This window comes from Pristiophorus japonicus, chromosome 13 (genome assembly GCF_044704955.1).
Source record: "Pristiophorus japonicus isolate sPriJap1 chromosome 13, sPriJap1.hap1, whole genome shotgun sequence".
Lineage (NCBI taxonomy): Eukaryota > Metazoa > Chordata > Chondrichthyes > Pristiophoridae > Pristiophorus > Pristiophorus japonicus.
The window spans coordinates 111,218,924-111,232,148 of NC_091989.1; the positions used below are offsets into that span (position 1 = coordinate 111,218,924).

The 13,225-nt window shown below is 45.8% G+C and overlaps 1 protein-coding gene across 3 annotated transcripts in view; it reads left to right on the top strand.

The window, feature by feature from the left end:
- Nucleotides 1-13,225, top strand: part of mbtps1 (membrane-bound transcription factor peptidase, site 1) — a 200,187-nt gene that overhangs the window by 68,285 nt on the left and 118,677 nt on the right. For 2 of the 3 annotated variants that reach the window (XM_070897892.1, XM_070897893.1), the window contains exon 4: nucleotides 7,782-7,985. In XM_070897892.1, the coding sequence (XP_070753993.1) occupies nucleotides 7,782-7,985 (204 nt within the window). The remainder of the gene's footprint in view (nucleotides 1-7,781; nucleotides 7,986-13,225) is intronic. The other variant, XM_070897894.1, reaches the window with a different exon arrangement.

Genomic DNA, 13,225 nt, shown 5'->3' on the forward strand with positions numbered 1-13,225 from the left:
GTGGACCCATTTCTAACTTTTCTTTCCTGGCACCTGGTGTGCTGAGTGATTATACTCACACCACCAGTCTACATACAATCAGGAAGTTTGCCATGTGAACTATCCTGCATCCTACGACTGCCAAAGTACAGCACATTATACTAAGCTTGCTACTATAGGCTGCCTGCAAACTTGATTTGAACTTTTAAGTGTGATTTGTTGGGGTAAAAATATAAAGGAATAGGCCACAATGTATGAAGAATAGGCAAAAGTTTGGTTCTTATCTGTGCAGTTTATTTGTAGACGCTTCCTCATTCTAGGTGTTGAGGTGCTCCTGCACGTTGATTGTAATATAATGCAGCTGAACACCCTTTCACTGGAAACATTATTTTTGTTGTATAGGTAAGTAAACCATGTCTCATTAGTGATCTTATTTTTACATTTATTAATTTAAGGGGTGTAGGGGTTGCTGGCAAGGCCAACATTTATTGCCCATCCCTAATTTCCCTTGAGAAACTGGTGATGAGTTGACTTCTTGAACTGCTTGAGTCTGTGTAGTGACGGTACTCCCACAGTACTGTTGGGGGGAGCGAGTTCCAGGATTTTGAGCCAGCGAAGATGAATGGCGATATATTTCCAAGTTCGGACGTGGATTGGGTCTGTGATGGATCCATTGGTAAGGATTACAGCCTGCATGTTGTCGTGGACCAGGCGGTGAGTAGTGACGTACTTTTGGGGGCATCCGAAACGGAGGAGGATGCTCCATAGACCCTTGCAGTTGACAGTGTCAAAGGCCTTTGTAAGGTCGAAGAAAGCCATGTATAAGGGCTGGCACTTTTTCTTGCAGCTGTCTCGCTGCAAAAATCATGCTGTTGTGCCCTGGAGGGGACGAAATCCACACTGACTCCGGGAGGAGCTCCTTAGCCACGGGGAGAAGGCGGTTGAGGAGGACTCGAGCGACTACTTTCCCAGTGGCTGATAGCGGGGGGATTCCTCTGTCGTTGCCGCAGTCGGACATGGACCCTTTTTTTTTTAAAGATGGTCATGAAAACTGCATCTCTGAGATCTCCCGGCATGCTCTCCTCCCCCCAGATGAGAGAGATGAGGTCATGTATTCGCGCCAGCAGTGCCTCTCCGCCATACTTCAGTGCCTCAGCAGGGATTCCATCCACTCTCATAGCCTTGTTTTTTAGCTGTCTTGTGGCTTTTTCCACCTCGTGCAGTGTTGGGGTCTCACTGAGGTGGTGGTGAGTAATGTGCTGCAAAGCCTCCCTGATAAAGTGTGACATCCTCACTGACAACTGGGAGTCCCTGGCCAAAGACCGCCCTAAGTGGAGGAAGTGCATCCGGGCGGGTGCTGAGCTCCTCGAGTATCGTCGCCGAGAGCATGCAGAAATCAAGCGCAGGCAGCGGAAGGAGCGTACGGCAAACCAAGCTCCCCACCCACCCTACCCTTCAACCACTGTCCGACCTGTGACAGAGACTATGGGCCCAAGTTTCCACACACAAAAAAACTGGCGCCCCTCCGAGCTGGGCGCCCGTTTTTCGCGCCTAAAACGGCGCCTAAAAAAAAACGCGCTATTCTCGAGCGCCCTACAGCTCCTTGTCTGCCTGGCGCGGCGTGCAGGGGGGCGGAGCCTACACTCACGCCGATTTTGTAAGTGGGAGGGGGCGGGTACTATTTAAATTAGTTTTTTTCCTGCTGGCAACGCTGCGCGTGCGCGTTGGAGCGTTCGCGCACGCGCAGTGTAAAGGAAATATTGGCACTCGGCCATTTTTGTCATTCTTTGTAGCTGTTTAATTTTTGAACATTTTTTAATAAAAGCACATTGCCATCAGCACTGAGGCTTCCTGCAGCAGTGAGAGAGCCTCAACGTTGAGGCAGCCGTTTCCCTCCCCACCCCCGCCCGCCGTCGTCGGGAACGCACTGAACGGCTCTTCCCCCTTCCCCCCGCCCCGGCGGGAACGCACTGAATGGCTCTCCCACCCCCCACCCCCCGGCGGGAACGATGGCTGAAGCACTTTCACACAAGTAGGAAGATGGTTTATTTAATCTTTTCTTTGCTTATAAATGTTTATCCAGGTTGGATTTATTTGTAGAAGTATAAATAAGAATTTATTGTAGAATTTAATGACTTCCCTCCCCCACCCCCCCCACTTCGTTCTGGACGCCTAATTTGTAACCTGCGTCTGATTTTTTTTTAATGTGTAGAACAGGTTTTTTCAGTTCTACAAAAATCTTCACTTGCTCCATTCTACTTTAGTTTGGAGTACGTTTTCACTGTGGAAACTTTGAAATCAGGTGTCAGTGGCCGGACACGCCCCCTTTTGAAGAAAAAATTCTGTTCCAAAGTAGAACTGTTCTACCTGACTAGAACTGCAGAAAAAAAAATGTGGAGAATTGCGAAGTCTAAGATAGTCCCGTTCTCCACCAGTTGCTCTTAAAAAATCAGGCGCAAATCATGTGGAAACTTGGGCCCCATGGTTCTCGTATTGGACTGTACAGCCATCTAAGAACTCGTGCTAAGAGTGGAAGCAAGTCTTCCTCGATTCCGAGGGACTTTTTTAAAATTTCAAAATATATACTTTATTCATATAAAAATTTGCACGATACATTGGAAGGCAGTTCAGTACATTTGGATGCTGACGGCAGTTCCGTTCACTACATTTGCTTGCTTTACATTTCAGGGTACAATTCAGTACAATCCAGGATACATTGGAACCAATGCAGGGAGATAGAGGAAACAAAAAGGAGGCAAAAGCAAAAGACAGAAAGGAATCTATATGGGTAGAGCTACAGAACACCAAAGGGCAAAAAACGTTAGTGGGAGTTGTGTACAGACCTCCAAACAGTAGTAGTGATGTTCGGGAGGGCATCAAACAGGAAATTAGGGGCGCATGCAATAAAGGTGCAGCAGTTATAATGGGTGACTTTAATATGCACATAGATTGGGCTAACCAAACTGGAAGCAATACGGTGGAGGAGGATTTCCTGGAGTGCATAAGGGATGGTTTTTTAGACCAATATGTCGAGGAACCAACTAGGGGGGGAGGCCATCTTAGACTGGGTGTTATGTAATGAGAGAGGATTAATTAGCAATCTCGTTGTGCGAGGCCCCTTGGGGAAGAGTGACCATAATATGGTGGAATTCTGCATTAGGATGGAGAATGAAACAGTTAATTCAGAGACCATGGTCCAGAACTTAAAGAAGGCTAACTTTGAAGGTATGAGGCGTGAATTGGCTGGGATGGATTGGCGAATGATACTTAAGGGGTTGACTGTGGATGGGCAATGGCAGACATTTAGAGACCGCATGGATGAACTACAAAAATTGTACATTCCTGTCTGGCATAAAAATAAAAAAGGGAAGGTGGCTCAACCGTGGCTATCAAGGGAAATCAGGGATAGTATTAAAGACAAGGAAGTGGCATACAAATTGGCCAGAAATAGCAGCGAACCTGGGGACTGGGAGAAATTTAGAACTCAGCAGAGGAGGACAAAGGGTTTGATTAGGGCAGGGAAAATGGAGTATGAGAAGAAGCTTGCAGGGAACATTAAGACGGATTGCAAAACTTTCTACAGATATGTAAAGAGAAAAAGGTTAGTAAAGACAAACGTAGGTCCCCTGCAGTCAGAATCAGGGGAAGTCATAACGGGGAACAAAGAAATGGCGGACCAATTAAACAAGTACTTTGGTTCGGTATTCACGAAGGAGGACACAAACAACCTTCCGGTTATAAAAGGGGTCGGGGGGTTTAGTAAGGAGGAGGAGCTGAGGGAAATCCTTATTAGCCGGGAAATTGTGTTGGGGAAATTGATGGGATTGAAGGCCGATAAATCCCCAGGGCCTGATGGACTGCATCCCAGAGTACTTAAGGAGGTGGCCTTGGAAATAGTGGATGCATTGACAGTCATTTTCCAACATTCCGATGACTCTGGATCAGTTCCTATAGAGTGGAGGGTAGCCAATGTAACCCCACTTTTTAAAAAAGGAGGGAGAGAGAAAACACGGAATTATAGACCGGTCAGCCTGACATCGGTAGTGGGTAAAATGATGGAATCAATTATTAAGGATGTCATAGCAGTGCATTTGGAAAGAGGTGACATGATAGGTCCAAGTCAGCATGGATTTGTGAAAGGGAAATCATGCTTGACAAATCTTCTGGAATTTTTTGAGGATGTTTCCAGTAGAGTGGACAAGGGAGAACCAGTTGATGTGGTATATTTGGACTTTCAGAAGGCGTTCGACAAGGTCCCACACAAGAGATTGATGTGCAAAGTTAAAGCACATGGGATTGGGGGTAGTGTGCTGACGTGGATTGAGAACTGGTTGTCAGACAGGAAGCAAAGAGTAGGAGTAAATGGGTACTTTTCAGAATGGCAGGCAGTGACTAGTGGGGTACCGCAAGGTTCTGTGCTGGAGCCCCAGCTTGTTTACACTGTACATTAATGATTTAGATGAGGGGATTAAATGTAGTATCTCCAAATTTGCGGATGACACTAAGTTGGGTGGCAGTGTGAGCTGTGAGGAGGATGCTGTGAGGCTGCAGAGCGACTTGGATAGGTTAGGTGAGTGGGCAAATGCATGGCAGATGAAGTATAATGTGGATAAATTTGAGGTTATCCACTTTGGTGGTAAAAACAGAGAGACAGACTATTATCTGAATGGTGACAGATTAGGAAAAGGGAAGGTGCAAAGAGACCTGGGTATCATGGTACATCAATCATTGAAGGTTGGCATGCAGGTGCAGCAGGCGGTTAAGAAAGCAAATGGCATGTTGGCCTTCATAGCAAGGGGATTTGAGTACAGGGGCAGGGAGGTGTTGCTACAGTTGTACAGGGCATTGGTGAGGCCACACCTGGAGTATTGTGTACAGTTTTGGTCTCCTAATCTGAGGAAGGACATTCTTGCTATTGAGGGAGTGCAGCGAAGGTTCACCAGACTGATTCCCGGGATGGCGGGACTAACCTATCAAGAAAGACTGGATCAACTGGGCTTGTATTCACTGGAGTTCAGAAGAATGAGAGGGGACCTCATAGAAACATTTAAAATTCTGACGGGTTTAGACAGGTTAGATGCAGGAAGAATGTTCCCAATGTTGGGGAAGTCCAGAACCAGAGGTCACAGTCTAAGGATAAGGGGTAAGCCATTTAGGACCGAGATGCGGAGGAACTTCTTCACCCAGAGAGTGGTGAACCTGTGGAATTCTCTACCACAGAAAGTTGTTGAGGCCAATTCACTAAATATATTCAAAAAGGAGTTAGATGAGGTCCTTACTACTAGGGGGATCAAGGGGTATGGCGAGAAAGCAGGAATGGGGTACTGAAGTTGAATGTTCAGCCATGAACTCATTGAATGGCGGTGCAGGCTAGAAGGGCCGAATGGCCTACTCCTGCACCTATTTTCTATGTTTCTATGTAATACAGTCATCAAATTACATTACACGTGGCACTATACAGTACATGGAGCGGGTGAGGGTACAGTTACATTTCTTTACAACATACAGTACTAAACAGAACTTGCATTATACATGGCACTACATAGGTTTTTTTCAGATCATGGTGCTCTATGTATACAAAAGTTTACAAGTACAGCCCGGGGGGAGTTTTGTACTGATTCCAGCCCCTGGGTTTACCGTAGTGGAAGGGCTTTAAACTGTGGCTCTTCCCCACTGTGCCTTTGCGGCAACTGCACCAATTTTTATTGTGTCCCTCAGCACGTAGTCCTGGATCTTGGATTGCGCCAGTCTGCAACACGCAGATGTGGACATCTCGTTGCGCTGGAAGACCAGCAAGTTTCGGCAAGACCAAAGTGCGTCTTTCACCGAGTTGATGGCCCTCCAGCAGCAGATTATGTCTGTCTCGGCGTGTGTCCCTGGGAACAGTCCGTAGAGCACAGAGTCCTGTGTTACGGAGTTGCTTGGGATGAACCTCGACAGCAACTACTGCATCTCCTTCCAGACCTGCCTTGCAAAGGGGCAGTCCCAAAGGAGATGGCTGACACTCTCGTCCGCACAACAGTCAACTCGGGGGCAGAGTGCAGTGTCTCTGAAACCCCGGTTGTGCATGAAGGATCTGATGGGTAGGGCCCTTCTCACTGCCAACCAAGCTACGTCTTGGTGCTTGTGTGAAAGATCTGGCGATGAGACATTCTGCCAAACGAGTTCGACAGTCTGTTCGGGGAACTGTCCGACAGGATCCATCATCGCTGCGTTTTGTAGGGCATCCAGGACCTTTCGTGCCGACCACTGCTTTATGGCCTTGTGGTCAAGTGTTTTTCTTGGAAAAACTTTTCCACGAAGGACAGTTGCTGAGGCATGGTCCAACTGCTCGGAGCATTCCGCGGCAGCCTGGCCAGACCCATCCTTCGCAACACCGGGGACAGAGAATCTCAGCACGTACTGACACTTGCCGTTTGCATACGAAGGGTCTATGCACAGCTTGATGCAGCCGCATACAAAGGTGAGGGCCACGTTCGGAACGTCCTTTCCCCCCCCCCCCCCCCCCCCGCCCTTGCCCAGAGATTTGTACATCGTGTCTCTGCGGACACTGTCCATTTTCGATCTCCAGACGCAGTGGAAGACTGCTCGGGTGACTACCACGGCACAGAAGTCGGGTATGGGCCAGACCTGCGCCATGTACAACAACAGCAAGAGCACCTCACTCCTGATGACCAGGTTCTTTCCTGCAATAGAGAGTGAGCGCAGCTTCCACCATCCCAGTTTATGTTTCGCTTTAGCGATATGTTCCTTCCAGTTTTTGACGCACGCCCCGTCCGCTCCGAACCATATTCCCAAAACCTTCAGGTAATCTGACTTCTCAGTGAAGGGAATAAAGGATCAGTCAGACCAGCTTCCAAAGAACATGGCCTCGCTTTTGCTGCGATTTACCTTCGCTCCCAAGGCCAGTTCAAACTGGTCACAGATTGTGAGCAATCCGCGGACCGACTGTGGATCCGAGCAAAAGATGGTGACGTCGTCCATGTACAGGGAGGTCTTGACCTGAGCGCCTCTGCTGCCTGGAATTGTCGTCACCCTCCCCTAATGCCTGCATCCTTCCTGATGGACTCGGCAAAGGGCTCGATACAGCACACAAGAGAGAGGAGAGGGGACAGCCTTGCCTGACTCCAGACCTGATTGAAAAGCTGTCAGTTTCCCACCCGTTGATTAGAACTGTGCTACTGATGTCTGTGTAGAGCAGTTGGATCCAATTGCGGATACCCTCCCCAAACCCCATCTTGGAGAGCGCGTCCATCAGGTACGTGTGCAATACCCTGTCATAGGCCTTCTCCTGGTCCAAGCTGATTTAAACAAGTGTCCACCCTCCTGGCCAGCACGTAGGCAATCGTATTCCTGAGTCCTCGATTCCGAGGGACTGCCGATGTTGATTTTCCAAGTCAGGATGGCGTGTGACTTGGAGGGGAACTTGCAGGTGATGTTCCCATGCGCCTGCTGCCTTTCTAGGTGGTAGTGGTCGTGGGTTTGGGAGGTGCTGTCGAAGAAGCCTTGGCGAGTTGCTGCAGTGCATCCTGTAGATGGTACACACTGCTGTGAGGTGGTGAGGAACCCTGTTGGACTATGCTTGAATGCTGCAACACTCTCTCGTTTTTGTATTTTTTGATCAGTTTCCCTACTTTGCTTTAAAACAAATTTAAAAGCAATTCTTTTTCAAACCTTTTCTGTGGAGGAAAGTCTGAAAATCCCAAAACATGACTAGACAAAACATTAGCAAATCCAGTGAAAGTGATGTTTCTTGCTCCCTGCAGTACTAGACATTAAAAGTATTTTATTTTCTGTTACAGCAGACTCGGCTGCACCATGCAATGATAGTCGATGGACACAGAAGTGGCAGTCTTCAAGACCTCTAAGGAGAACCAGCCTCTCCCTGGGCTCTGGATTCTGGCATGCTACAGGCAGGCATTCAAGCCGACGCCTATTGAGGGCCATCCCTCGGCAGGTAGCTCAGACCCTGCAGGCAGATGTATTGTGGCAGATGGGGCATACAGGTATGTATGGGACTCCAGATGGTAATGTCATGTAATTGGATAAACAGTCTGTGATGTTTGATAGCATTGTGTAATTGGAAAGAGCCTAAAGGAGGTATCCGTTCTTTTTGACTGGCTGTTCCTTATGGCACTCAAAATTGGAGCACCATCATTTAACCTTCTGGAGGATGGCTATAAACTAGAAATCATATTTTATCGATGACTCACACTGAACTTTTACAATGTAAATCTCCTAAGTTAGAACAGTCTTTGTGATGGAAATGCATTTTAATGAATTGTTCTTGCTCTGTAAGTCACTATCTTCATGATACATTGGGGCCGAAATTGGTGTAGCACAAGTTCTGCCTGATTTTCGGCGGTCCCCGCTTGGTATCGCCAGGGCTAACTGGGTGGGAGTTTCATCCCATTTTTCTCGGCGGTAACCTGAGCATAGTGCAACCGGCGGAGGAAGCCTTTTGACTCTGGAATCTTCAGTTCCCAAGTTGTGCAAATGCTCGCCTGGCTGTTGAGTTCTGCCCCCCGAGGGGCCAGAGACTGCCAACCTGAGATTGCTGGGGGTGGGGGCGGGAAGAAGAGAGACTGTCTGGTGAGAGAGACTAATAGTTGTCATTAATAAAGGAGTAACTAAGGCTTTATTAGACCATTTATATTATTGCCTAACACGAGAAAGTACTACAATCCATTTAAAATACATCAAACTGTGGAGAACTATAAAGATCTGTATAATATCAAACAAACCTGTCAGCTGTGTACATACCGCCCACTTAAGATCCACTTCTTCAAAGCACCTTTTTCAGGACGGTATTCAATGTCAGCGATATGTCATGAAAATTACACTTGTGGGCTGGCGGTATGTCACTACTGAAATTTCCGTTGGGCAGTATGTACCTGTTTTTGACAAAACTTGTGTTTTTGGGTGGTATGTTGATGAATTTTGGACCCATAGAATTTGGAAACTAATGTACAACATTTGGTTGCATTCACAGGAACTTATTATACATGCTTTGAGAAGCCTGATCTAAAACTGGCTGACTGGGCTTTTAGTCTTGGCTTTTAAAACAAGTTTTATGTAGTGCTGATTGATCGTTGCAGAATGATTTAACCCATACAGCATTATCATAACTGTAATTAATGATTGTGAATGCTGCTGAAAGGACAACCAGGTGCCTTGCATTGTTAGGTTTGGTCACGTGTTTGCTAGCACCTATTTTTCATCAGTACTGAAAAGTAGTTCCAGAAATACAGCTTGTGGAGTGCTATGACCTCTAATATACAATGCACTGATTATGTAATGATTTTATAGTTATAAAACTGTATAAAATGTCCCTACTGTGATCTCTAACATGAAATTGTTTATAGGTCCATTCGTAAAAAGTCACAATTTGTGATGTGCCACTGATTATTCCAATGTTTTGTAAAACTGCCTATGATTGCACGTTATGAATCTGACTAATAAGTGGATGAAATTGCTAGTCAACTTAAAGATGCTTGATCCATATCTTTTTGGGAAGAACATTTTTGCTAAAATATATTGTTGAAAGTGACTAAGTGTTTTCTTAGTGGTTCACATAAAACCTAGTTACTTTATATAATTAAAAAAAAAAGTATATTTAACTTCTAGATTTTATTATCTGCGGGTGGGCCAAGACACTTGTTGGGAATCTCCATGTTCGAAAAGAAATCTTTTGTATGACTTTGGAATACGCAATAAATTGTTCTCTCCATCTTAATCAGTGTTTAACACAAAAATACATTTTTTGTGTATGATTGTATGAAGGACATTCTATAGTTTGCTAGTTGGAGTTTTGTAATGTATTTTTCCCTTCATATGTTGAACACAGATAAATGAATGACCTTTTAAAAGATGTAAGTTAGTCAGCTTTAAATTGCAGCCTAGATAGTGCAACCCAAAATGCTGTGAAACCAGTTTAGCCTATCTATATGCTAATAATGTAACATCTTTGCATGTTCCACAGTAGCTAACTAATTTTACATCCAAAATCAAGAGTTTGGACATGGGGCTTTACGCTCTTGTTCTGTGCACTTGAAGACATGACATCTCTATTCCTGCCTCTCATGGGCAGCACATAACCCTGTGCAGTAATTTTTCCTTTGCATAGTTTGGCGACTATATAGAGGTGGCTGAAGATGTGTGAAGTTCCTGAATATATCAGCTCAGTTGTCTCGTAAATTTAAGAACCATCCTTTGACTAGCTTTTGAATGCCCTGCCCTTGTCTGTACAATTTTGTTTGGCAGAGTATTTCAGATATTTATCACTTTTGCATTAAGTTCCTTCTGGTTATCCTTTGTGGCTTTATTCCAATAATTTGACATCTTGTGGCTAGCATTTGTCTGTAGTTCCCAATTGAATATTGGGACGACCGAAGCCATTGTTTTTGGTCCCCGCCACAAACTCCGTTCCCTATCCACTGACTCTATCCCTCTCCCCAACTTCTGTCTGAGGCTGAACCATACTGTCCACAACTTTGGTGTCGCATTTGACCTTGAAATGAGCTTTCGACCACATATCTGCAGCATAACGAAGACCACCTATTTTCATCTCCATAAAATTGCCTGTCTCCGCCCTTGCCTCAGCTCATCTGCTGCTGAAGTTCTCATCTATTAATTCTAGACTTGACTATTTCAACACACTTCTGGCTGACCTCTTGCATTCTACCCTATGTAAATTAGAGGTGATCCAAAACTCGGTTGCCCATGTCCTAACTCTCTCCAATTCCCACTCACCCATCATACCTGTGCTCACTGACCTACATTGACTTCCGGTTAAGCAATGCCTCGATTTCAAAATTCTCATCCTTATTTTCAAATTCTTCCATGGCCTCGCCCCTCCCTATCTCTCTCTAATCTCCTCCAGTCCCACAACCCCCCCCCCGAGATGTCTGCGTTCCTCTAATTCTTCCCTCTTGAGCATCCCCTCATTATAATCACTCAACCATTGGTGGCCGTGCCTTCTGTTGCCTAGGTCCAAAGCTCTAGAACTCCCTCCCTAAACCTCTCTTCCTCGCTACCTCTCTTTTCCTCCTTCAAGACTCTCCTTAAAACACACGTCTTTGACCAAGCTTTGTCACCTGCGCTAATTTCTACTTGTGCAGCTTGGGTGTGTCATTTTTATTTCATAATACTTCTGTGAAGTGCCTTGGGGTGTTTCACAATGTTAAAGGTGCTATATAAATACAAGTTGTTGTTGTATCACACCACTTGGGTATTGGGTGGGATGGGGAGAAATAAATCAAATACGCAATCTGTTGGTTTAATCGTGCTGATAGGTTCACACATAATTAACAACAATTCCATTCGTTTGGTAGTTTTTGCCACCTGCCTGTCAGCTAACCAGTAACCAGAACAAATCAGAGGAATCGAATTGTTGTTTTTCCAAAGTTACCATTCTTGAACTAACCAGTATCATGAAGCCCACCAATTACACTAGCTTCTTTCGGTGGTTATGTTGCGTTTCAAGCAACTAACTATAGGTGCATAATCCAATCCGGAGTTCTGGAATACTCCGGACCGATCGGAGGCAGGGTCGTCCGGAATCCGTAAAATGTTCGGAATCTGGACCCTGCCAACCTCTGGGTCCCACTGCTGCCTGACCTCTGGCTTCACCTCGGCAGCGGGGCCCCGCCTGACGACCTCATCGGGGCCGGCTGACCGAACAGCTCCTTGGCGAGGACCCACCGCCCCCACCCCCCTTCTGACGTTCCGAATTCTGGAAATACCCGAACCTGAGCTCGGGTGTTTCCGGATTCGTGACATCAGAAAGACAATCGAAAGCCCGGAATCCGGAACGGCCTCAGTCCCAAGGGTTCTGAATTCTCGACGCTGAACCTGTATACAAATTTAAACATTAAATTATATCTTAAATCATTAAATTTGACCACAAACTTACCTATTTTACCTTGGAAATCCCTTGAACAATTTTCTTTTGCACAGGCTGCCCCTTTCTCTTGAGCCTAGGCCTGGAGTTCGAGGTTTCCAGACGTGGTAATGTTTACTTGGGCTATCCTGGCAATGAATATGGTCCCTTGAACTATAACCTATGCTAATCCTTGCCTCTCTAAGCAGAAATCTTACTACTTTCCAATTACAGCCTCAAACTGTGCTGCCTGCCGGCTAATAATCTTGAATTCCTGGCATCCCAGCCTCTGAACCTGTACAGACCTATCCCATGTCTCTGCCAGATGAGAATAACCATGACAACTGTAAGAGGTTGCATTTCTAATGTCTTAATATTAATAAAGAAAAATATCCCAAGGTGCTTCCAGCAAGAATGAATACAGTTAAAATTGAATACAGGTGTAAGGATGCTTGGAGAGTGTTAAAACTGTGAAGCATGCGCTGAGCACCTCAAGTCTCAATGCTGAGAGCATGCAGAAATCAAACGCAGGCAGTGGAAAGAGCTTGCGGCAAACCAGTCCCATCCACCCCTTCCCTCAACGACTATCTGTCCCACCTGTGACAGAGTCTGTGGCTCTCGTACTGGACTGTTCAGCCACCAAAGAACGCACTTCAGGAGTGGAAGCCAGTCTTCCTCGATTCCGAGGGACTGCCTGTGATGATTAGTGAAAGTATATCCGATGAATCTTTGAATCTTTAACTTTGAAGTTCACATTGGAGAATTGGCTGGAGACTTGCCATCCATCTCTCTCTCGTTCATAAAATGCCTAAAATTTAGCTAGCCTTTCAGCTGCCTTGCATTATCCAGTCCAATGTATATAAACAGTTACATTACTGAATTGGTTAACTTGCTCTTTGCCAGAGTCATCAGAGATGAAGTTAACATAGCATAACAAATAGGAGCCAGTGAAGGCCATACAGCCCCTCGAGCCTGCTCCGTCATTTTAATACGATCATGGCTGATCCGATCATGGACTCAGGACCACTTCCCTGCCCGCTCCCCATAACCCCGTAGTTCCTTATCAGTTAAGAAGCTGTCTATTGTCTTAAATTTATTCAATGTCCTAGCTCTCTGAGGCAGCGAATTCCACAGATTTACAACCCTCAGAGAAGAAATTCCTCCTCATCTCAGTTTTAAATGGGCGGCCCCTTATTTTAAGATTATGCCCCCTAGTTCTAGTCTCCCCTATAAGTGGAAACATCCTCTCTGCATCCGCCCTGTCAAGCCCGCTCATAATCTTATGTTTTGATAAGATCATCCCTCATTCTTCTGAATTCCAATGAGTAGAGGCCTTTCCTCATAAGTCAATGCCCTCATCTCCGG